The following is a 24,254-nucleotide window of genomic DNA, read 5'->3' as shown; positions in this document are numbered from 1 at the left end:
TTAAAATTGGCATGAAGTGTCTATACTCCATAGAGTAAATATCCTGAGTTGGAGTTTTGAAGATGGTATAGGGGCTAGAGATGGAGCATGGCATGGCATTTTTAATTTTTTTGTAACTTTGAATAGATCTAATACACTCACGTTTTTCTAAATTCAAAAAGTGCAAATGGTTGTAGAGTAAAAAGTCTCCTGCCACCCCAATCTTCTTGGTACCCAGTTCCCTTCTTTGGAAGCTAGTATTACCTATTTCATTTCTAGGCAGATACTTTGTACTATGTGTATGTGTGTATTTTCCTTCTTTCCTTTGCTTTTTAGCAAGATGCTACTATATCAGATACACTGTTCTGCACTATGCAGATTTTTACTTAATACATCTTAGGGGTCAGTCTACATTAACACATAGAAAACGTCAATTTCTTTTAATAGTACAGTCTTCCATTTTATAGGTACCATCATGTTATTTTACTGGTGTCCTACTGATAGATGCATAGGCAAGATTAGAAACAATCTAGTATAAACTCTTAGGAAATTAATAACCATGTACATAAGGCACTGTAAAGTTTAATCTATAAGCTACATTCCTTCTAGGTCAGAGGGTGTGTTCATTTGTCATTTTGAAAGTGTCAGTTTGTCTTCCCTTTATACAGAAGAGGAGGCTATTCTGGATAATGGGTTATTTTACATCAAATGGGCTCAAGGGAGGTACCTAAGTGGGAATTTTGGACTTTTGAAAGGAGAACATTGAGAGATGGGAAAAGGACTTCAAAAATGAAGGTAGTAAGGGATAAAAGAAAATTTGCTTGGCTGGCCATTTTATTGAGGACCTTGGTGGTAGCAACCACCCACATACCAAAGAGACACTCCTGGGAGTTTATTCAAGAAACATACTGAATCCTTTCCTGTGTGCCCGGATCTAGGAATGCAGAGGTGCATAAAGTACTCGTAAATACTAACCCAGACCCTGACCCAATGAAGTTCACAGTTTAATGGAGGAAATAGATGAACAAACAATTATAAAATGAGATACACTGTTGTAATCTCCGTACCTTGAAGATATGTCAACTTAAGTTTAATTAGTCAAAAAATGAAAACATGAATGTTTAATATTTGATGTAACTTGTAAAATTATGGAATATTACTATTTAAACAATTGGAGAGGGGCCTTTGGTGACTTAAGTATCCCGCTCCTTTTTATTTTATTTATTTGATTTTATTTATTCACAAGAGACACAGAGACAGGCAGAGACACAGGCAGAGGGAGAAGCAGGCTCCATGCAGGGAGCCTAGTGTGGCACTCAATCCCAGGACCGGGGTTACGCCCTGAGCCAAGGCAGATGCTCAACCGCTGAGCCAGTCAGGTGTCCCAAGTGTCCCTCTCTTGTTCTCAGTTCAGGTCTTGATTTCAGGGTTGTGAGTTCAAGCCCCACTGACTCTCAGACTGGCCTGGAGCCTGCTAAAGACAAAACGAAACAAAACAATAGAATTGTAGAGTTTTAGATCAACCTTTTACTTAGCGCAGCAGATTCTCTACTTCACAGATTCCGGCTATTGGTCATTAAGCCTCTGCTTAAGTATCTCTAATGACAGAGAAGTCATAATTTCTTTGAGCCAGTCAGTTCATTGTAGAGAGGAGCTATAGTTAGGAAATGATTTTCATGAAACAGTATTTACCACATCCGGACCTTATGATTTGATTTAATATTGGAGTAAGATAAATTGACACTATAACTGTGAAATGAGTGGTTGTCTCCACAGCTAGGATACCTTTCAGATCAAACTTTGTTGAATTCATTCTTTGATTTTCTGACTCATATTTACATGGCAGATTGATGTTCATCTAACACTTACTGATTACTTATTATTTGGGCATTTGGGGAATTCTGTGCCCTGTTGTTCTGTCTCCCCCATCACCATGGCTACAATTACCAATAAATGCTGTTGACTCTTTTTAAATCTGTTGTTAAACAGATTCCCCAAATCTGCTAAGCAAATCTTTATCTTGTACTTGTGCAGTTTATTTTATTTTGAACCTAAATGAAAGCCTTTGTATTACTTGCCCCTATTTAGTCTCATCTTGCCATTTAGACAGCTTATTCTTAGTGTGCTTTTCTCTGATATCAGTTAACATTTTATCAGCTAATTCCATGGAGCTCAGGAGACTAGGAAATGATGGTGTTGTAGAAAAACAAATGAGAATTTAGGCTTGCCCCTCGTCTTCCAAATTGGAGTTTTGTATGTTGAATCAGAAATAATGTTTCTTAAGTGCTTGGACTTACTTGAGAAATGTCTGGATAAATCATATTTTTGTTTTGAAGCTGTCAATTTGAGAGTACAATGTTATCTGGACTAAACTATAGAAAATTCACTTTCACGTATGGTACTTGGTGTGTTGACAAGCCGACTTTGACATTACTACTGCCAGGTTACCTAAGGGTGTGGAGTTGAGAACCACTGAGTGCTTTGTTCAACTAGTTTGAACAAAACTAGTCGGTGGTCAGGGTTTTAACCTTGTTTACAGATTTTTGCATAATATTTTAAAAAGTAGAGAACATACATATGCTTTCCCCAGAGCTGGAACAGGGAGAAAAGAGAGGACAAACCTCCTTGAGAGAGGGTATGGTATTGGGAGTAGCAGCCAGAAGGGAAGGCAGAAGAACTGGAGTGGAGATATAAACTAGATTGTAATGGGGTTCCCATTAGTACCTAGAAGGGTTTGTTAGAACTTCTCACTTTTGCCTCCATCTTTGCCAGCACTGGTAAGATCTTCTGTTTTTAACAGTAGCTAAGCAGACTGAATAAGAGACATTGTGCACGTCCTTTACCTGCCTTTTGATGCGTATTTGTAATATTTGGAAATACTCTCTCTATAAAGTATAATTGTGCTGTAATGGGAGGGGGAAAGTAAAGAAGGGTCATCACCAGCCAACTCAGAGTGGTGAAAAGATTGGAATTCAGTCTTTGGTGAGAGAAATCTTCATCCCTGTCTTCCTTTTTAACTGCTGAGCTGTCTCAACAAGAAGGAACCTAGGATCCTTGCAGGGGCTTTTTAATTACATATACCACTATTAGAGGAATAGTGTTGTGTTTGATTTTAAGCATGTTGACTTTGCACTAAGGCAAGCCTAAGCAGAGCATTTCTTGGAAAGTAGTTAAAATACGAGTTTGGAGCCCAAGTATAAGGTCAAGAAGTGTAGAAATGTAGATCTGAGATGTAGCAAAGGGCTGACTGTGGACATAAGTTAGGGAAGTGTGGTATCATATAAACTAATAAAGAAAGATGTGTCAATGTGTCTCATATCCTAAAGAATTTTAGAAAAGAACATTGAATTCAGTAGTGAATTTCTCAAGTTCTTGGTAGAGGGGAAGAAGGATTGAGAGACCAAATAACAAGCATTGAAAAAGGAAAGAGTGGGCAGCCCGGGTGGCTCAGCAGTTTAGTGGCGCCTTCAGCCCAGGGCCTGATCCTGGAGACCTAGGATCAAGTCCCATGTCAGGCTTCCTGCATGGAGCCTGCTTCTCCCTCTGCCTGTGTCTCTGCCTCTCTCTCCCCCTGTGTTTCTCATGAATAGATATATAAAATGTTTAAAAAAAAAAGAAAAAGAAAAAGGAAAGAGTATTGAAGTGTGTGTGTATATATATATATGTGTGTATATATATATGTATGTGTATATATATATATATGTAAAGGGGGATAACTTTTATAGACACTATCACTCTTGGGCTGGGAGGACAAGGTTTCTAGTACTAATTTTTATTTAATCAACAAGGATCATAGATATGTCTGTTCTGTCTGTTTACGGGCTGTCTACTTTTCCATTTGTCCAGCCAGATATATAGGGTTGTGAATCAACCCGTAGTGGCCCTAGCATTAGGTAGAAATAATAGTGTTTTGATGTGTGACTTCCAGACACTCTGAAATGAGGCAATGATGGAAATTTCCTTTATAGTTGGGACCAAGAGCCAGAATCTCAACTTGGGATATATCACCATCACTGAAGATGATAACCCCAAGGATTCTGCTATCTCTCTTTACTGTTGTCATTTCTTTGATGACAGCTAGATGTTTGGTTTCTGACAGTCCTTCACCAACATCTTCAAACTGAAAATTCTGTGATTCTGCAATCTTTGGAAATTTCTTTTGCTAGTAATTGTATTTCCTGGCACAGGACTGATAATTTTCTGTGAATACAACAGCTTTTCATTGTAGTGCTGAGCCATAGTGAAATCTTTATGATGACTTTAATAGGGATTAAGGTTAAAATAAAACTTTAGTTGCAGGAGAGCTACCAATGCATATGATTAAAATGGTGATTAAATGAATAATCCCTTCCATACATGGCAACGTTTGCACATGCAGATGTTGCAACAACTATCATGACTTAACCTTTCTGTCCAGAGGCTGGAGTTTTCTTTTTACTTTGATTGTAATGCAGATGCAGATTTCAGAAGTTAAAGTGTAGGAAAATGTTCATCTTAGAATGGCAGAAGCTGTGGCTGCTGGTAGATAATAGGGCATGGAAGCAAAAGGTGGCCAGGATAGGAGAAAGGTCCTGAACAGGGATTTTGATTCTTATCTTTGCTGTCAGGCTGAAGAGTCAAACTCTAGAGGTCCAAACAAGAAGCTGTACTATTGAACCACTGGGGAATCTTGAAAGATTTAAGCTATTTAACATATGGATACCAACACAAAAACACACAGATTCCAGTACCACCACGTTTGTGATGATAATGTGGTGGGAATTCACATCCACCTGTAATGTAGCTAGAATATTGTTATAAATTATTTTGATACTCTTATCTTTTCATTTCTTCATAATAAAATGATAGTACTGAATTAAAATGAGATGATCTTCGAGGTCTCCTGTGGCTCTGTCTGTCTGGGATTGTAGAGTGGAATTTTACACGTTACTTTTGGGAAGACCTGTTTCTTGGGTGGCCTACAAATAAAAACCACATTTGAAATGATACCATTTATTATATGTGATAATTCCGTATGGTCACATATGATTTAATAGTCTCAAAATGTGCTAACGTACAGTATCTCATTTGACGATCTCATTGAGATGATGAAATAGGTCAGGAAGGTATTATGTTCATTTTGTTGTTGAAATGAAACCATTATGGTTAGTATCTTGAATAGTTATTTAAACTTGATGGTCTCATTATTACTTGAGATGATAGCCACTAAGGATAAAATCCTGCCCACTGATAAAGGAAAACCCTGTCAGGACAGCTTTCTCATCTTTAACTATTGAGTAGATTTACATATTCTCCAAGTTGTGAGTTGGATGTTCTGTGAAGCTTTTCTTTCTTTCCCTTCTGCCTTGGCAGTGTTGAAGCACTGTGATCATTCTCTTCCAGACTCTGGATTTTAATTATCTATTTAATGCCTTACTTATCCACCCTGATGAACTCCTTCAGTCCAGATACTTGTCTTATTTATTCCACCACCCCACAGCCTGTGCAGCATCTGACATATGGATATGCTCAATGAAAAATGGCAGAATTAAATGAAAGATTTGAGGTGATGGGGCAGGTGTTAAATGATGCTATTGTGGGATGAGAAGACATCATCGTATACCTTTGTTAGGTAGAAATTTTGCCCTGTATGTGCATTTAAAAAATCAACAAAAACAACAACCTAATTAATAAAGGGAGATAGCTAGGGGTCAGATCTATTTATTAATAAAATAAATTTTAACTTTTAAGAAATGGGAATTAAAGCTCATGAATTCATGGGAAATTTTAAATAGTTTTATTTTTTCCCTAATATATATTCCTGCATCTCCTACATTTAGCAGCAATCTTGTATTTAATCTCAACTCTAATTTAAATGGTAAAATAGAATTTTAAAATTCCCTCAAGAAATAAATCCTTACCTGGTTAAGCTTTATGTTATGTAATGTTTATGTTTAGTGACTTGTTCTTACTGAAAGACTCTTGTTAAGAGCCCTTTAGCACTGATTTTCTCAAACTTGCCATAAGTAATGACCCTTTTGAAAGGAAACATAAGGAATGTATTTTTCATGTTACTTAAATTGTATAGCTATGAAACTAGATATAAAATTTTTATATTTTTGGCCCATTTACAACTATAAACCAAAGCGTACGAATTAAATACAAAGACGACTACAAAAAACTAAATTTCAAATTAATATAGTTATTCAGTGTGACAGTAATATTTAGATTTCACAGTAGAAAAAAATAGCCTTAGGTCTCATTCCATTTTGAATCTGTTTCTGTATTTTAACCTCAGTATTACTAAAAGTTGCAAGTACCCATTCTCCATAAGTAATGTTGTGTAAGGTGCTATTAATGACTTCAAGGCTTTGCTTGTAAGTTCAAGATAATCAGACCTCATATCTAACCAAAACACTTGCCAGCAAGCATTCCTCAAATGCCAATTTTAATGAGACGTCAGCTGTGGTGTTTACTTGAAGATGAGGTTAGCGTTATGTCATTACTGAAATCCTTATTAAATAATTCTCTACACCAGCTCGTGCTGGAAGTGAGAATGGAAAAATTGTCATTGGATACTTCTAACCACATTTACTTCTAAAGAACTTTTGCAATTGTACTACAAAGATAGGACCCATGTAATACTTGTAGCATATATATGGTATTAGCTATTGAACTATTTATTGGCTTTGAATATACCATGCCTGACTTGTCATATGCTCTGATGATTATAATGTCCTGTATTTTTCACTCTTGATTAGTTACTATGAGACTTTTGCTTGTATAGTGTGCCTTTAGGACATTTGGCCTGAAGGAGATTTTTTTTTTTTTAAGATTTTATTTATTCATGGGGCGAGGGGCAGAGACACAGGCAAGGGAGAAGCAGATTCTGTGCAAGAAGCCCAATGTGGGACTCGATCCCAGGACTCCAGGATCACGCCCTGGTCCAAAGGCAGCGCTAAACCGTTGAGCCACCCAGGGATTCCCCCCGTCCTTTTTTTTTTTTTTTTTTTAAGATTTTATTTATTTATTCATCAGAGACAGAGAGAGGGCCTGAAGGAGATCTTAACACAACTGAAGAAGCATCAGTGAAAGCCTACTGACGTACTTGTTTAAATTATGGTTACTTGTCCAGCATTTTTATTACTCATTTTAGATTATCTTTTAAATGAAAACATCAAAAAAAATTTTGTACACAATTCTTAAACTCCCCTTCTTCTCGCAGCATACTTGTTACCTCCTGTTTGGGAAACATTGTTTTAGCATATATTTTTGTGATCTCTAAGAGCCCAAGATTCAATGATGGGAAAATAAATTTTAAAAAACTTAGTCCTTTTTAGTGTAATGAGACACACTTTAACAGCAAACTATAAATAGTTTGATTTGTTCTATCTTAAAGGTAAACAAAGAGGACTATGGGAACATATGTAAGGACCTACCCAGTTATCTTAAGAGTAGGGGAGAGTGTAGATTGTATCATGGAAAAGATCTTGTTTGAACAGGGTCTTAAAGGATAAAAGGCACTTTAAATTAGGCAGAGGGATAGTATGTGTAAAGACCATGGCCATGAAAGACATAAATGTCATAATGGTGAGAAGCATGTGGCCCTAGATTGCATTTGCAATGTGAGTGGTAAGTTAGAACCCAAAAGTAAAAGCCTTAATTGTTAGACCTAGTGTTTAGGTCTCATTTCATAGATGGTAAGGGAGAAGATGAGAGCTTAGAACTCAGTATTCATAGCAGTATTTTATATATATATCAGTTACTACATTGTATTGCAGTGTTCTCATTCTGTAGGCCTTGGAGCTCTTCAAGGGCTATGACCATGAATTATCAATCTTCATACACTCAATTTTTGGTAGAGTAGCTGATAAAGCTAATAGAAAATATTGGTTGACTGACTCATGAGTAAAGGGGATTCAAGAGAGAATGATGGCAATCTCCTTATGGTGGTGGTTTTAATCTTTTATGGGTGATAGACTCCTATGTGATTCTGTTGAAAGCTATGAACCTTGAAAATGTAAATAAAACATTTGACAGTTTCATGACATTCATGTATCCCTGAAACCAGTTCATGGATTTCTTATTCAGAATTCCTCCTTAGGAAATTGAACCTATAATCACCACTAAATCTCACCATGAATAACTACCACCTTTTTAAATAATCTTTAAATGTTAATATGATTTCACTCATGGAATTTAAGGAACAAAACAGAAGAACATAGGGGAAGGAAATGAAAAATAAGATGAAGACAGAGGGGAGCAAACCATAAGAGACTCTGAACTATAGGAAAAAAAAAACAGGGTTGCTGGAGGGGTGGGGAGGCAGGGTAATTGAGTAATGGGGTTAGGAGGGCACTTGATGTAATGAGCACTGGGTGTTATGAACAACTGATGAATCACTAAATTCTACCTCTGAAACTAATAATACACTATGTGTTAACTAAATTGAATTTAAATAAATTTTTTAAAAAGAAAAAATTTAAAGATAATTTTTTAAATTTTAGACTGTAATTATGTCTTTTTAAATACTCTTTTTGAGTTCTTATGTTTGGGAGGAGTTAATTCAAATAGCTGAACTATCTAAGAAGAAAGAACAAATCTTTTTTATAGTGATTAAGGTAAAACTGCTGGTCTGTAAAGATAATAAACAAATATATTAATTAAGCCAGCAACCAAGAAGTACTTGCTTGAAGAGATCCTGACATTCCTGAATTTGGGTTTTGCAAGTGAGTTGAAGTCCCCAAGACCAGCATCAGGCTCGGTGATTTGCTAAAAGAACTCACAGGACTCAGAAAAGCTGTTGTGCACATGGTTATGGCTTATTACAGTGGAAAAGATACATATCAAATCATCCAAAGGAAAAGGCATATAGACAAATCCCAGGAGAAACCTGGTACCAGCTTCTAGGGGTACTTGCCCAGTGCAGTAGCACACCTGAGCTCAGCAGCAATGTGACAGCACGTGCACAGTGCTGCAGGCCTGGGAAGCTCAGCTGAGCCTTGGTATTCAGGGTTTCTACTGAGGCTCAGTCACACAAGGTTGCAGCATTCTTATCAGGGAGAATATTTCAAGGGCTCAGAGCTCATTTCATAGGGACTGGCCAAGGGCTAGTCCTGAAGACATGTATTTCTTGGGAATGTACAGGGTTTGAGCAACTCAAGCCTGCTGAGTTAACCCTTCCTGCACAGCAAGTTAACTATTCCACTAGTTTTCTTCTGGTCCTCCTGTCTACTATCTTTTTCTAGATACACTGTTTCTGTAGACTTCCTTGGTTTCTTTTTTTTAATTTTTTATTTATTTATGATAGTCACAGAGAGAGAGAGAGAGAGGCAGAGACATAGGCAGAGGGAGAAGCAGGCTCCATGCACCAGGAGCCTGATGTGGGATTCGATCCCGGGTCTCCAGGATCGCGCCCTGGGCCAAAGACAAGCGCCAAACCGCTGCGCCACCCAGGGATCCCGACTTCCTTGGTTTCATCATAGGTAGCCATTCTACATACTACATATCTGGACTGTAACTGTTTCCTCTCCAACAAGTAATTGGCAAGTTTGTTTGAACTTAAGGACATATCTGTGTTTTATGGTTTCATGAGATGGTAGTGAAATGTAAGTACCCATTCTGTCATTCATTTAACAGATTTTTTTTTTTGAATGCTGATATGTGCCAGGTCTAGTGCTAGATATGGATTTACAGAAATGGTTAATATGGATCTCTGCCCTCAATGAGCTTATAGTTTCATAGGGGAGAGAAAGTTAACAATTCTAGTGAGCAGTGTGTGCTTTGGGCCGTATTTAACCTCATTGGAGGGCCTGATGGAGAGTGTATGTGTCTGTGTATGTGGGAAGGTGTTGGTAATTAGGGGAAGACTTCCCTAAAGGAGTTACTTCTTGAGTTGAGCCATAAAGATCAAAAGATTCAAGCGAGCATGGTGCTAGTGTTTCTCCAGTCTATGGCTGAGTGTGTGATTGGAGCATTTATGTAGTACTGGTGCAGACTCCCTGGCTTACTGACCAAGTAACACTAACCCTAGCTAGAAGGTTACATGTCTTTCTTAGGGTTTGCATAAGAAGAAAGAGTGTCTGTCTGGCTCAATACAAATCTATTTCCATTTTGCTCCATCGCCATAAATCACCCAAATGACATTTCCAACCTATGGTGGGTAGGTAGAAGTATTTTCACACATTGCTTCCCAGTGGGGGAGTATGTAAATATATAGCTTTGAGCTGTTAAGAATATAGCCATTAAAAATTTAAAGTACTGTGTTTCAAATAGGAGGGCAAATGCTTGCCTTACCTTAAGGAAATTACTTGTAATAATTTTTCTGTGTTTGGAAGCAAAAAAGTTCTAGAAAAAACCCTGGGTCCAGATTTTATCATATTTGGCTCTTTTGTATGTGTGGTTCTCAACAGATTTTGGAACTTCTGAGAGTAATAAGAATTTTGTTTTTTGAACATTGCAAAGAAATTGTATGATTATAATAGGATCAGGAATGTATTATAGTGAATATGGGATAATTTCAAATTGTTAACCTAGAGGATTTTTTCTAATAGAATCTTGTTCTCTTTTTCTAGCATTACAGTGTTTCTGCCACCTTTGTACAAAAGACAATTTTACTTGTGTGACAGATGGGCTCTGCTTTGTCTCTGTCACGGAGACCACAGACAAAGTTATACACAATAGCATGTGCATAGCTGAAATTGACCTGATTCCTCGAGACAGACCATTTGTGTGTGCACCATCTTCAAAAACTGGGTCTGTTACTACAACCTATTGCTGCAACCAGGACCACTGCAATAAAATAGAACTCCCAACTGTTGGTAAGTTGTTATATAAGATGTTTTGTTTTAATACTACAAGAAAAGTTGATTCTGACTATGGTTTTAGAACTGGAAGGGATCTTAGATATTGCTACCCTAGCTTATTCACTTCAGAGGCAAGAAGGAACTTGTCCATAGTTGTAGAGTTACAGGAGTAGCCAAGATCCTGACTTGTGAGTGTGTGTTGTTTGAGAACGTAGTTCCAATAATAGACTTTCTCTGAGGTCTGTTATGCCTAAAAGGCTAGTCTCTTAAAGGCGAATTCTGACAAAGCTGCCGTGGCAGTACGTCCTCGGAGTGAATTTCTTTTCTTTGTATGATGCTTCAGCCTTTTACAGCAGTTGATAATGGATGGGAATTGAGAGCAGCACTGAACTGTTCAGCTGCCTTCATTTTGTAATTTAACTCTGCTTTATAATCTCTTATATATGAAGCATTATATGTGATTTCTAGGTTTTGGTCCTTCACCATAGTTTACATTTTACAATGTCCTGACAGAGCCAGGAATTTGAAAGCTTTATTAACTCTTAGGATTAGATTAATTTTCTGGTTCTTGTTGAAGATCTTAGTCTGAACACATGTATTTAACTCTTCCATCACTTTCCTCAAATCCCAGATTTCTGTCATAATCAAAGGAACATAAACATGTGGGAAACCTGTATTCATGTTAGCAGAATTAATGGAAGAATACCACCCTCATGCCTGCACTTGTGAGAAGTTTCTATAATTTATGGGGCAGATAATATCAGATTAGTGAAGACTGACTACCCATATGAAAAGAGGTCAGTGAAAGGACCTTTTAGAAAATCCCACCAAACCTTAAGCTGAGGGGTTTGGCATGAGGACGTACGGGACCAAACACTCAGTTCTCCTTTAGGAAGAAGCACCTGGTTTCATTGCTCAGGGAGGCAGACCACAGTGCTCATTCTAAGCTCACAGTTGGTCTAGGCATCATGCTAACTGATGTAAGAAGCACTGCTGTGGCTGTGCAGGTTATACAGGGAGGCAGTGCTCTATTTCATTCAAGTGAGAATAGCAAAGTAAAACCAGATCTTCAGCATGATAGGGAAGTTTCTCATGGCAAATTTCAATCGGACTGTAATTTTTCTTTTGTTTAAAGTATCTGTAATTCTAATATGATAAAGAAAATGATAATTCTGGAATTTCCCATTTCCATTGTTTGGCCTTCAAATACCTAAATGAAGAGTCATAAAGCCTTGTGAAGAAGTCACTTCATTTCTAATGCTAAACATACATAAATTCCTCATTCCCAGCTCTGTGTTAAGCAAACACCAAAAAAAAAAAAATTACCAAATGAAAAGTTTCAGTGGTTCAAAAAAAGTGAACTGAACTGGGTAAATCAGAGTAGATGTCATCCTATGAAAAAGACTTACGTCATGATAAGGAAGAACTTTCAGACAGTCCAAAATCCATTTTCCATTAAAGATCACTTTTAAATGAAAAGCTCGGTTGATGAATTATTTTTAAAAATGGAATATTGAAAGTGAGTAGCAGACTGGATACTAATATTTTGTAGCCAAGTGTGAGATAAGCTTAAGGCAAAGACAAGCTTGTGAAATTGTGTTGCAATTCAGGGAGAAAAGACAGCAAAGAAAGAGATATAGAGGATAAATCTAGGTGATCCAATATGCTTATTACAAAAATTCCAGAAAATGACATATAGGGAGACAGAAGAGAAAAGAATACTATGCAAAATTAATGAAAAAATAAATACTTAACTAAATATGTATAATAAAAAGTGTCAGTTTTAAGAATAAAGAAAAAAATAGGCATTCAGAGCAAGGTAATACTGCTTACCTCTACAAGAGAAAAAATTCAGATTATCTTCTTTTTTTAAATATCAGAGGACAGTGGAACCCAAATTTTGCTACCCAAAATTCTTTAGATCAGCCAAAATTTTCCATATATAAAAGCAATAACCATGTTTAGATAATTATGTATTTAGTATACTCTTCTTAAAAAAAAATTACTAGAATTAGGATTCTATCGTAAATCCAAATAAAGATCTCACGAATGGGAAAGCTGTGATATGAAAGAAATGTCTGTGAGCAGTAAACCAGCAAGGCTCAGGATGAATGCCAAAAATCATTGTAATTAACGTATTTCTGAAATAGTGCAAAATTTTAGTTATTAAAAGAGATCATGAGAAAATAAGTGATCTTAAATTAAAAGTCCAAGTGGTTAACATAGACTAGAAAGTATATACATGCAAACTATTAACAAAACAAAAGTTATATTTTACATTAAAAAAAAAAATGGATGGAAGGATGCCCGGCTGTCTCAGTTGCTTAGAGCATGTGACTCTTGGTTTCAGAGTCATGAGTTTGAGCCCCATGTTGGGTGTAGAGATTACTTAAATAAAAGCTTTAAAAAAATGGATGGAGGTATATACACAGGCATACACTAAAATGTGAGTTGTTTGAGTGGTAAGGCTATAGATAATTTTTTCTCCTTCCTTCTTTCCTTCCTTTTTTTTACTTTTGCTCATCTATATTTATACTTTGTTTTGTTTTGTTTTGCTTATTATGAGTGTATATTGGGCAAAGAAGGCAAGCCAAACTTCTTTAAAAAAAAAAAAAACAAAACCTTGTGGGGAATGATGGGTATTAAGGAGGGCACTTTTTGTGATGAGTGCTGAGTGTTATATGTAAGTGATGAATCACTGAATTCTCCTGAAACTAAGATTACACTATATGTTAACTAACTAGAATTTAAAGTAAAAAAACAAATGCTTAAGTACACTTACCATGATGAGCACTAAGTAATGCACAGAATTGTTGAATCACTATACTATATACCTGAAACTACTATAATCCTGTATGTTAACTATACTGGAATTAAAATTTTAAGAACTTAATTTTTAAAAAGTACTTTTAAGACATTAAAGGAAGTTTTTCTAGATTATTGGTTCTTTTATTAGTGACCAGAGAGTGATAATATGGAGGTCCTAGAATGGTGGTGGTCACTGGCTTTATTTAGATGTAGGCTGAAGAGCAGAGGAAGAGTAAGTGGATGTTGACTGAGCTGGTGATCATGAAAGGAGGGGCCAGTGGGTGAAGACTGGATGATTCACTTGTTCTGGATTTGAGCCCTGTGAGCTTCTGGAATGAGGCTCTCTGACTAATGGGAGTAGTGGCCAAGTACAGGAAATGTGGAGGATTAGGAAATTGTGGATGCCCCCTTCAGTGTTTTTGCTATTGTTGATGTTTATTTCATTTGAGGCCCTTTTTCAGGAAAGCCATCATCTGGCCTTGGTCCCGTTGAACTGGCAGCTGTCATTGCTGGACCAGTCTGCTTCGTCTGCATCTCACTTATGTTGATGGTTTATATTTGCCATAACCGTACCGTCATTCACCATCGAGTGCCAAATGAAGAGGATCCTTCCTTAGATCGCCCTTTTATTTCAGAGGGCACTACATTAAAAGATTTAATTTATGATATGACAACATCAGGTTCTGGATCAGGTAATGTAATTGTTTTTCCTTTCTCCTAGGAAGTCTTTTAAAAATTAACTGTATTGTTTATTTTGTTAGTTGGCTAAGTCCATTTGGCTTAGTGTATTTAAAACTTGAGACAGTGTGAATACTAATTCCAATTTAAAGCCCAATAAGAGTCTGACTGTGACTGGTCTGGCATAGACAAATTAGAATATACCTTTACTGTTGAAATAAGTCAGCTTCATGTTTGTATAAATTTCAAAGCTTTCTCATCTTATGACTCTATGGGATAGAAAAAATAAGGACAAGTATTTTCTTATGAGTGAGGCTGAAGTTCGTAGATATTCAAATGATCTGCTGCTCCCCATTCTATTCAGAATTGTTTAGCAGCTTTATTTTTATATTTGAAAGCAAGCATGACAGAAAATGTGTTTGGAATTGCGAAGGTTATTTGCTTTTTTAACATATGAAATTGCTGTCTTTAGCTCAGACCTAGTTTTTTTTTTTTTTTTTTTTTTTATTAAACTAAGGATTTTCTCACTTTAGAAAAATGTCTCACCAACTTCTTATTTAATATAGCTTTATGGATTCATGGCCTCTGTGAGGTTTGCTTTTCTCATTTCCATTTGCTGATTCTTGTGGTTTCAGAAGTAGACTGGCTAATTGCCAGAATCATCCCTTGAAATGGACTTTGGTATAGCAGTGCTTCATGTTTAAACTGAAAGGGATCTATTATTTCACTTGCATGTGCTTTGAAAGGATGCTAAGAGAGGAGACCCCTGTCCTCTACAATATTGTAATTGGACACTGGGCTAGGAATCAAGAGATGTAGATTCCATTGCAAGTTTTATCATTGGTTGGCTCTGACCTTGGTTAAATCATGTTTCTTCTTTTGGGCTTCTGTTTCCTTGTCACAAATAGGGAACAGATACTGAGATATACTGTCTTTTGAAAAATATAAATCAACTTCAAATAAAGCCTAGGTTCATGGATAAAATGAAGATTTGAAAATATATATAATGAAAATTTCATAATTTTTATAATCAAGTGACTAAACGAACATTAAAGCAGAAGTTGTGACTGGAGGAAGAACATGACTGAAGCATGAAGTCACATCTGATACTACAGAAAGTTCACACAATGACATGTCTCTTTATTTTAAGGAAATGAATATATATTGATTTATGTGCATTGTTGAGTCATATAAGTATAAAGAAACCGACTTCTTAGCCTGAAGCCATGTGTTGACTTTGGCTGTATATATTCCATAAGTGATCTCTGTTCATGACACTAGGACACATACAGGCTTGCACTGGAACCCAGGTCTCTCAAGGCAGCAGGGAGCTGCTGAATGTGAGCAGGGAGGCTGAATCGATTGAGAGGTTGGATTGAGGTGGAATAGCTTTGGTACTGGAGTTGTGCAGTCTTTGGGCTGGAGTGGTAGAGGAATGGAGAAAGCTTGTTTTAGGGCTTCCCTGGGGATTTCCAGTTGATTCTTAGTCCAAAGGATTCCCAAAGAAGCTCTGGCTCATTCTAGAAGTCATCCTAGACCAAAAAAACTATGATAGGCAACGACCAAAGTCACAGAAAATCAGGGTGGCTTGAGATCATTTGGAATTAATCCCTTGTTGCCAAACTTACACCCAGGGAAATCACAGCTGCTCATGCCACTTGGCACAGTAGTAATGTATCAGGCCTCAAGGGGAATAAGCCTACCTAAAGGATTAGAAGAAATTGCTGTGTGGATGACAGCTGATTTCTGAATAAGAATACATTTATTTACCTTTTAAGATTTGGATATAAAGTCATGAATGAAATTTCTCTTTTTCCATTTTATCTGTATTTCTAGATATATCAGGAACCACAGCTCTGTTATCTGAAAGCCTCTTTCTCTCCTTTTATGCCTGACCCTGCAAAAACTTGTCTACATTGTTTGCTAGCTCTGTGGCTTCAGGCAGTTAGCTGATGTCTCATGCCCAAGTTATTTTATCTTTAAAATGAAAGTAATGAACTCTGCCCTATGCACGTCACTGGATTGTTGTGAAGTTCAAATGGGACAAGATGTTTTGATAAATTGTAGTTATGTCCAAATGACAGGTGTTATTCTCTCTTATTGGAAAGATACTTGAAAGAAAAATCTGACATATAGTATCAATTTGCTGCATTGTACCAATAAAACTTAGTCGAAGGGGATCCCTGGGTGGCGCAGCGGTTTGGTGCCTGCCTTTGGCCCAGGGCGCGATCCTGGAGACCCGGGATCGAGTCCCACGTCGGGCTCCCGGTGCATGGAGCCTGCTTCTCCCTCTGCCTGTGTCTCTGCCTCTCTCTCTCTCTCTCTCTCTCTCTCTCTCTATCATGAATAAATAATAATAAAAAAAAATTCTTTAAAAAAAAACAAAACAAAAACTTGGTCGAAGGCCTCCTTTCCCTATCATAGTTCTATGATGTACTGAAAGGCCTCCAAATTTATTGAGGGAGAAGCTATCTTATGTTGAATGATAGCAGAAAAAGTCACCTGTTTCCCTCCTATATTCATTATAAAGCATTAATGCTGTCTCATGCATGGGACTCATCGTGACTGAGTAAGTAAAATGTCTTTATGTAATACCCTTTTCAGTTCTTTGGCCCATTGAGAAAAGGTAAAACTAAACATTTCAGGTTAGGAATTCATATGTTTATTATTCAGTACTGTTGCAATGGTGAAGGAAAGTCCTGATCTCCGTTTCTCAAAGACTATATCATTAACTTGGGAACTGTGGGCAGCTCTATCCCTGAGGCTAACCTAACTCCTGTCGCATTAATTTGAATCACAGGTTGTGTGTGTGCCCTTATTTAAGCGTCATTAGATTGTAAAGTGTATGTGTGAGCATGTGCACATGTGCCAGTTTTTGAAAGGGAGTGAGTCTCTTAAGCCACTGTTCATTATGTCTTGTTTATGCTTATGGTCTCTTATGTGTGTGGGTTGTTTGGGTCTTCTTTCTGTTGTTCACTGCTTGTGAAGCTGTTCAGACCCTGTTTCCCTATTGAAATTTTTCTTTCAAGCAGTTCTAAGGATTCTGAAGAGGAAAGCGAAGAACATAGAGATTTGAATTAGGCCTGTTTATTTTTCTCTTTAGAAGTAAAGTATTACTGCTCACGTATTCATGTGGGTTATGGCATAACTAAATATAGATAACATCATGAATCTAGACATGGCTTTGAATTTTAGTTTGGGATCTAGAATCCAGTGATGATGGGGAGACAAAAACTTTTCTTGTCCTGGTAGCCTTTCTTGACCATATTGTTTACATGGGACCTGAATGTACTAGACATTTCAGACTTCCCATTTGTAATTCCCCTTTCTCCTGTAGTCCTTGCCTTTCTGACTTCCAGAGTAGCCGCTTAAAGTTAACTCTTAAGTATACTTTAAATCTTTAAGTATGTGATGTGATCCTGTTCAAAGGATGTTCTTATAAATTAGTATCTACACAAAGCAACATAATTAAGAATCTTCATAATAGAAGAGAGCTCCTTGATTTAAATAAGGATTTTTCACAGATTTATTTTTCAGCAAGCAGCTTCCTTATAAACATAAAAACAATTGTTTATAATTAGACTGCTAACTACTTTGCAGGAGGTGAGGTGGATAGAGAGCAAGGAGAGGAAAAGGACCCATTTGAGAAACATGTAAATGAAAAGAAGAAAAACTTCTGATCACTTTAAAGTAAAGACAACATTTGGATTTAGAAACCTTTCACATCAGGAAACCACAAAGAGAGCACATAATTTCATTTACTATCATTTGATTAATTCAGTCTAGCAAGGAACTCTGAATATAGATTATAAATCACACAAATTTATGTGTATAGATTGTATGAAAAAAATACTAGTGTAGAACATGGTTTATGCTGGTATTTTTATTGTCAGGGTCAGTATAATTTAAGATGACTCTTACTTAGTCCAGGAGGGAATATGATACTAAGTGAATTGGAATAGTCCCATATATAGTGTTAATTAAATGTTGTAGGGTGTGATAAATCCTTTTCTGTAAACAAGTAAATGGCAATATTTTAAAAATATATATTTAGAGGAGGGCACGTTCAGATGGTGAAATAATGCCAATGTCTCATTACCACGTTAAGTTACTTGGCATCATTCCTTAAGATACTAATGTTGCCTACACAGCCAGTTCCTAGTAAGTAAATTGCTTGTCTTGAAATGGTTTCTGTGATAAATTTTACTGATTGTACATACAATGGATTGTACATACAGATTTTATGTTTCTTATGTTCACATACTTTACTCCTCCCATCAATAAAGCCATTACCAGATTCATTCTTCTAAAATAAGATTTTTAAATTACTTCTCATTCATGAACCCTTTTCAGAAATTTTTAATAACTCCTGTTTTATCTGCAGCTCTCATTGGTCATCTTCAGCTCAGCATTTGATGCTCTTCATACTCTGCTGTCAGTTTCCCTTCTCTTCCACTGCTTTACCACACACATCGCCTTCTGTTTAACTGAACTGGTTCCGTAAACACCCATTCATTTCCCTCTTCTACCTTTGTTTTAATATTCCTCCTACCTGAAAACCTTATCTCCTCTTCTTCTGTGGTCCTATTGCTTCCATAAAGGACAGTCAAAATTCAACTTATTTCACAAAGCCTACCTGGACCCTCTAGGCAGGAGTTTCTGGATTCTTTTATTGTATTTGTTATCTTATTTTCATTTTATTATGAATTATTATTTTTGCAGATGTAGTCTGTAGCTCCTTAGTGAGATTGTAAGTTCCATAAAGACAGAGCCTTAGGAGTTCTTCTGTTCCTGGGTCATTCTTTAATGGCTTTTTTTATCTTTAGGTTTACCATTGCTTGTTCAGAGAACAATTGCAAGAACTATTGTATTACAAGAAAGTATTGGCAAAGGTCGATTTGGAGAAGTTTGGCGAGGAAAGTGGAGAGGAGAAGAAGTTGCTGTTAAAATCTTCTCCTCTAGAGAAGAGCGCTCATGGTTCCGTGAGGCAGAGATTTATCAGACCGTAATGTTACGTCATGAAAACATCTTGGGATTTATAGCAGCAGACAATAAAGGTCAGTAACATCTGCTTCTCCTCTTAGTATAATGAAATCTACTTGAGCCTTTCTATAAATATGGCTACTAAACATTGTCAGGTTTGATGAAAAATAAATGTTTGTCATACAGATTAGACATATTAAGTCAAATAGAATATATTTGAAATCTTTAGAAACAGGAGCTTTTTCAAGATTTTCTTGACTCTTGACAACATGTTTCTAAATGTCTAATGTTATATAAGATATAAAATGCTGAATATATATTTAAAAGTGATATGCTTTTGGGACACCTAGGTGGCTCAGCAGTTGAGCGTCTGCCTTCGGCCCAGGGTGTGATCCTAGAGTCCCAGGATTGAGTCCCACATGGCCTCTCTGTGTGGAGCCTGCTTCTCCCTCTGCCTGTCTCTGCCTCTTTCTCTGTGTCTCTCTTGAATAAATAAATAAAATCTTAAAAAAAATAAGTGATATGCTTTGTTATTTTGGTTTTATAAGGTAGAAAGCTACATATATATTTAAAAGTGATATGCTATTTTGGTTCTAGGCAGTTATTTGAGTATAGTCATAGCATAGAAAAAATGGGATTTATAAAGTCTAGCTGCTCAAAACTTTGAGATAGGATAGAGCCCAGAGATCTGTTTCATTTAAATTTCCTCATGACCATTAGTGAATTCTAATAGATACTAATGACTTTCTTTTTAGGAAGAGTAAAAATAACTTAGTATATTCTGTGTTTTAAGTTGCCGGAGGCTAAATAGTCTTTTAAATCCACTTTACTAAATAGAGAAATAGTTTCTCCAGGACCACAGTGCCCATTGGTGACCAACCATCTAGATGCTTTCTTGCCTGTGGCACAGGTGCCTGGGGGCCTGGCTCAATTTGATGCTGCAGGAAGTGCGGAAGCCATGTCAGTGGTGTGTCAGAGTGAGCGCTGACAGGGAGCAGTGGCTTCACACTGTACTTCATCTATTATCTTGGCTTTGGTTCCTACTGTTGTGGCCACAATTCCTGCTCTTGTAGCTTCCTCAGAGACTCCGGTTAGAACTCTCATCATCCCTGCCTGCAATCGGATATATATCCCAGCTTTCCTATTATTAAAAAATGCATCATTTTCTCTTTGAGATTGGCCAGAACTATGGTCCTCTTTTTCCTCTTCTCCCCTCCCATTTTCTTCAACAGTATTTATTTCTTCAGAATATTAAGTGTTTAATGATTTTCCCTTTTGTTTCTCCGTATTTTTTAGTTTATTTGCAGTAAGCATTTATTACTTGTTTCTTTTTCAGATTTTATTTCTAGAGAATTTCCAATATGTAGAAAAGTGGAGCGAGTAGAGTATAATGAATACCTGTCACCCAGCTTCAATAGCGTTTAGGTCATTGCCAATCATGTTTGATATGTTTCCACCTACTCTGCCTCTATCTGAATTATTTGAAACCAAAGATATGATGCTAAATCTTTTTATCCACAAATACTTTTCATTTGTATCTTTAGATTAGGGAATCTTCTTAATGCAACATGACCACGCAACTCTTGTCAATTTTTAAAATGTCATCAGTATTCAGTCAGTTTCATGTTTCTGCAGTTGTATATTATTTTTTTAAAAAAATTGGCTATTCGCTTTAGGATGCAAAGTCTACAGGGACACCTGGATGACTCCATGGTTGAGCATCTGCTTTTGGTTCAGATCATAATCCCAGGGTTCTGGGATTGAGTCCTGCATTGGGCTCCCCAGAGGGAGCCTGCTTCTCCCTCTGCCTGTGTCTCTGCCTCTTCTGTGTCTCTCATGGATAAATAAATAAAATCTAATTTCTTTTTTAAAAAAAAAAGGATGCAAAATATGGCATTTGATTGGTGTTTTTCTTAAATCCCTTAAAATTGCTATGTTCCCTCTTCCTTTTTTTTTTTTTTTTTTCTTTTTCTTCTTGCAGTTTGTTGAAGAAACTGGATCGTTTGTCCTATAGGCCTTATCACATTATGGATTGTGCTGATTGAATTTCCATAGGCTCTCTGAACTTGCTCCTTGTATTTAAAAACTAGTAGTTAGGATTAGAGACTAAATCTGATTATTGCATTTTATTGGCTTCCTGAAAATACTGTATACTTTCCTATATATTGCATACTTTGTATTATACACTTGTATATTATATACAATATATTGTGTATTATATAGCCTATCACATTAGGAACCATATTAGACTACTATCTTTTTTAAAGTTTTTATTTATTTTAGAGAGTGAGAGAAAGAGCAATAACAGGGAGAGGAGCAGATGGGTAGGGAGAGGGAAAGGGGAAAGAATCTCAAGGAGATTATCTGCTGAGCATAGAGTGGTGAGACTCCATCTCACTATCCTGAGATCATGACCTGAGCTGAAAAGAAAGAGTTGAACGCTTAACCACCTGAGCCTCCCAGGTGCTCCTTAATTTGCGATTTAGGGGCAGTGATAGCAATGGATGTGATGGCTGTAGACTGTGATTTATCAGTGACTACTACCAATTCCATATTATTTGATGTAAAAACAAAACAAACAAAAGCAGTGATCATATAGTTTGACCAAGTCCTTAGTTTTCCTTTTCTTCTGCTTTTGGCACCATTAGCATCCCCTCCAACTTTTTTTTTTTAAGATTTTATTTATTTATTTGATAGAGCCAGAGAGCACAAGCGGGTGGAAGGGCAGAGGGAGAGGGAGAAGCGGCTCTCCCCTAAGCAGGGAGCCCAACGTGGTGCTCAATCCCAGGACCCTGGAATCATGACCTAAGCTTAAAGCAGATGCTCAACCAACTGAGCCACCCAGGTGCCCCTCCCCTCCAACTCTTAAAACAACCTTACAAACAATGTTTCATGACTGGATTTTGTGTGTTTGTTTCTTATTTCTTAGTAGTCGTCTTTTTTTTTTTTGTAAAACTTTTTACTGATTCGTATGAAGGCTGAGTCTACAAAATAGTAATTGCTCCCTTGAAGGACTTATCCACATGCATAGTTTCAGACTTGACTGTGGTAGTTGCTATTCAATCTGTCTTTTGGGGCTCAAACCTTACCCAGGCCCAAGATGTTTTAGGCATATTCCAAGTTGCAAACACCCTGGTACAAAGTACCCTTGCTGCTGTTCCCTGAACTTTTTCTTCCCATTTGCTCAGGCAGCAGCCAAGCTGGTGCTGTCATCTGGTGGTCACCATGGGAACTGGCTGACCCTCTTGGGTCTTCCTCACCCTCTTCTTTCTTCTTTGTCAGGGGTTAATGGACTTTACTCAGAACCTAACCCATCCATCCACCATAGTTCGCTTCTTCTTTATCTTTATTCCCCTGATTTAGTTAATTCCACCTCAGACAACCCTTTATATTACACAGCCTCTTACATATCCTTTTTCTGCGTCTCTTGTTAATTACCTCAGAAAGTCTCCCTTTCTTCCATCTGCCTGTGTTCCTATTTATTTGTCAGCCTTTCACAATTCAGTCATGATTAATAAGCATGCAGATAAAAATAGTGATGCATTTGTATCAAGGAAAATAAAAGGTACAAGTTTGAATAGAATCAGTTTATAAAGTTTATGGAGAGTAAGTATGTGGGGGCAGCCCAGGTGGCTCAGCAGTTTAGCGCCGCTGTCAGCTCAGAGCGTGATCCTGGAGACCCGGGATTGAGTCCCATGTCGGGCTCCCTGCATGGAGCCTGCTTCTCCCTCTGCCTGTGTCTCTGCCTCTCTTTCTTTCTGTATCTCTCATGAATAAATAAATAAAATATTTAAAAAAAGAATAAGTATGTGAAGAACTAGTGTCATGAATATCTAAATTCTTTTAAAGTATCCAGAAGTCACCTCCAGAATCTTCTGAAAATACCTAGAGTTGCTTTCTTGCAAGTAACAACCTTCAAAATATAGAAGCTGTTTTATGTCAATTGGGGTGGATATTGTTGTTGTTTTTTACAAACAGTAAGGAAGGAAACAGCCCATTTTAAGTTCTTATTGCTATGTATTATGCTAAATCTTAATCAGTTGTCCTGTTTTTTAAATCTTCTTAACAGTTTTACAAAAGTAAGGTATTCTTGCTGTGTAAAAGAAGAAACAGAGATTTCACTGGTTAAGAAACTTAACTGAGGTCACATAGTCAATAACAACTAGTCCCTGGATTTCACCCCAGATCAGAGTGACTCCAAGTGTGTATCTTTTACTGAATTGTGGTGCCTCCTAGTATTGTTGTAATGAATGATTTCATGAAATATGAGTGGTTTTCTTGCTACTCCTAGGTTAAATAGGCTTTTGTGGGTAAGCCTAGCCTAGAAGCCTACACAGAATCTTTACCATGATTCCCATGAAAATACACATTTCAAATCCATGTATCAGTTTACAAAAACATTTCTGGAATACATATTCCTAGTTTTTTTTTTTTTAAGATTTTATTTATTTATTCATGAGAGACACACAGAGAGGCAGGGATATAGGCAGAGGGAGAAGCAGGCTTCCCTGCAGAGAGCTCGATGTGGGACTCAAACCTGGGGATCACGCCTTGAGCCAAAGGAAGATGCTCAACCACTGAGCCACCCAGGCATCCCTATATATTCCTAGTTGTTGAAGTTCAAAATCACCTTGTGTAAAACTGGGTTCAGCCCCAGCTTTTTGTCCCCCTGAGGTTTTAGTTCCTGTCTCAACTTTCCCATGTGTCCGTGATACCACTATTTTTATATTTTTTCTAAGCTGGAAACCTTGGAATCATAATCTTCTTACCTGGCTTTTTTGTGAACTGAATGTAGTCTGTGATTAAAGCTTGCATTTCTTCATTTATGCTCACTTTCAGTTTTGTCCTGTACTATTTTATTCCTACTGTGGCCACACTAGGCTCCAGATACTTCTCATTACCCTTCCTCTCCCTTTTTCCCTCCTCCTTCCAGAAACAGCCACTGAGCACTTACCCTAAACCAGACATTTTCTAGCCAACTGAGGATTCCCCAGTTCTGCTACTATCTGTGTAGATTCAAGA

At 37.1% G+C, this 24,254-nt stretch overlaps 1 protein-coding gene across 2 annotated transcripts in view; it reads left to right on the top strand.

Annotated features, from left to right (window-relative positions):
- The window catches only part of TGFBR1 (transforming growth factor beta receptor 1), a 58,311-nt gene that overhangs the window by 18,401 nt on the left and 15,656 nt on the right, over positions 1-24,254 (top strand). Inside the window, exons 2-4 of one of the 2 annotated variants that reach the window (XM_041762762.1) lie at positions 10,533-10,778; positions 14,021-14,263; positions 19,076-19,306. In XM_041762762.1, the coding sequence (XP_041618696.1) occupies positions 10,533-10,778; positions 14,021-14,263; positions 19,076-19,306 (720 nt within the window). The remainder of the gene's footprint in view (positions 1-10,532; positions 10,779-14,020; positions 14,264-19,075; positions 19,307-24,254) is intronic. The other variant, XM_041762763.1, reaches the window with a different exon arrangement.

The sequence above is a fragment of the Vulpes lagopus genome, chromosome 7, assembly GCF_018345385.1.
Source record: "Vulpes lagopus strain Blue_001 chromosome 7, ASM1834538v1, whole genome shotgun sequence".
Classification (NCBI taxonomy): domain Eukaryota; kingdom Metazoa; phylum Chordata; class Mammalia; order Carnivora; family Canidae; genus Vulpes; species Vulpes lagopus.
This window is presented reverse-complemented; position numbering and strand designations above follow the sequence as displayed.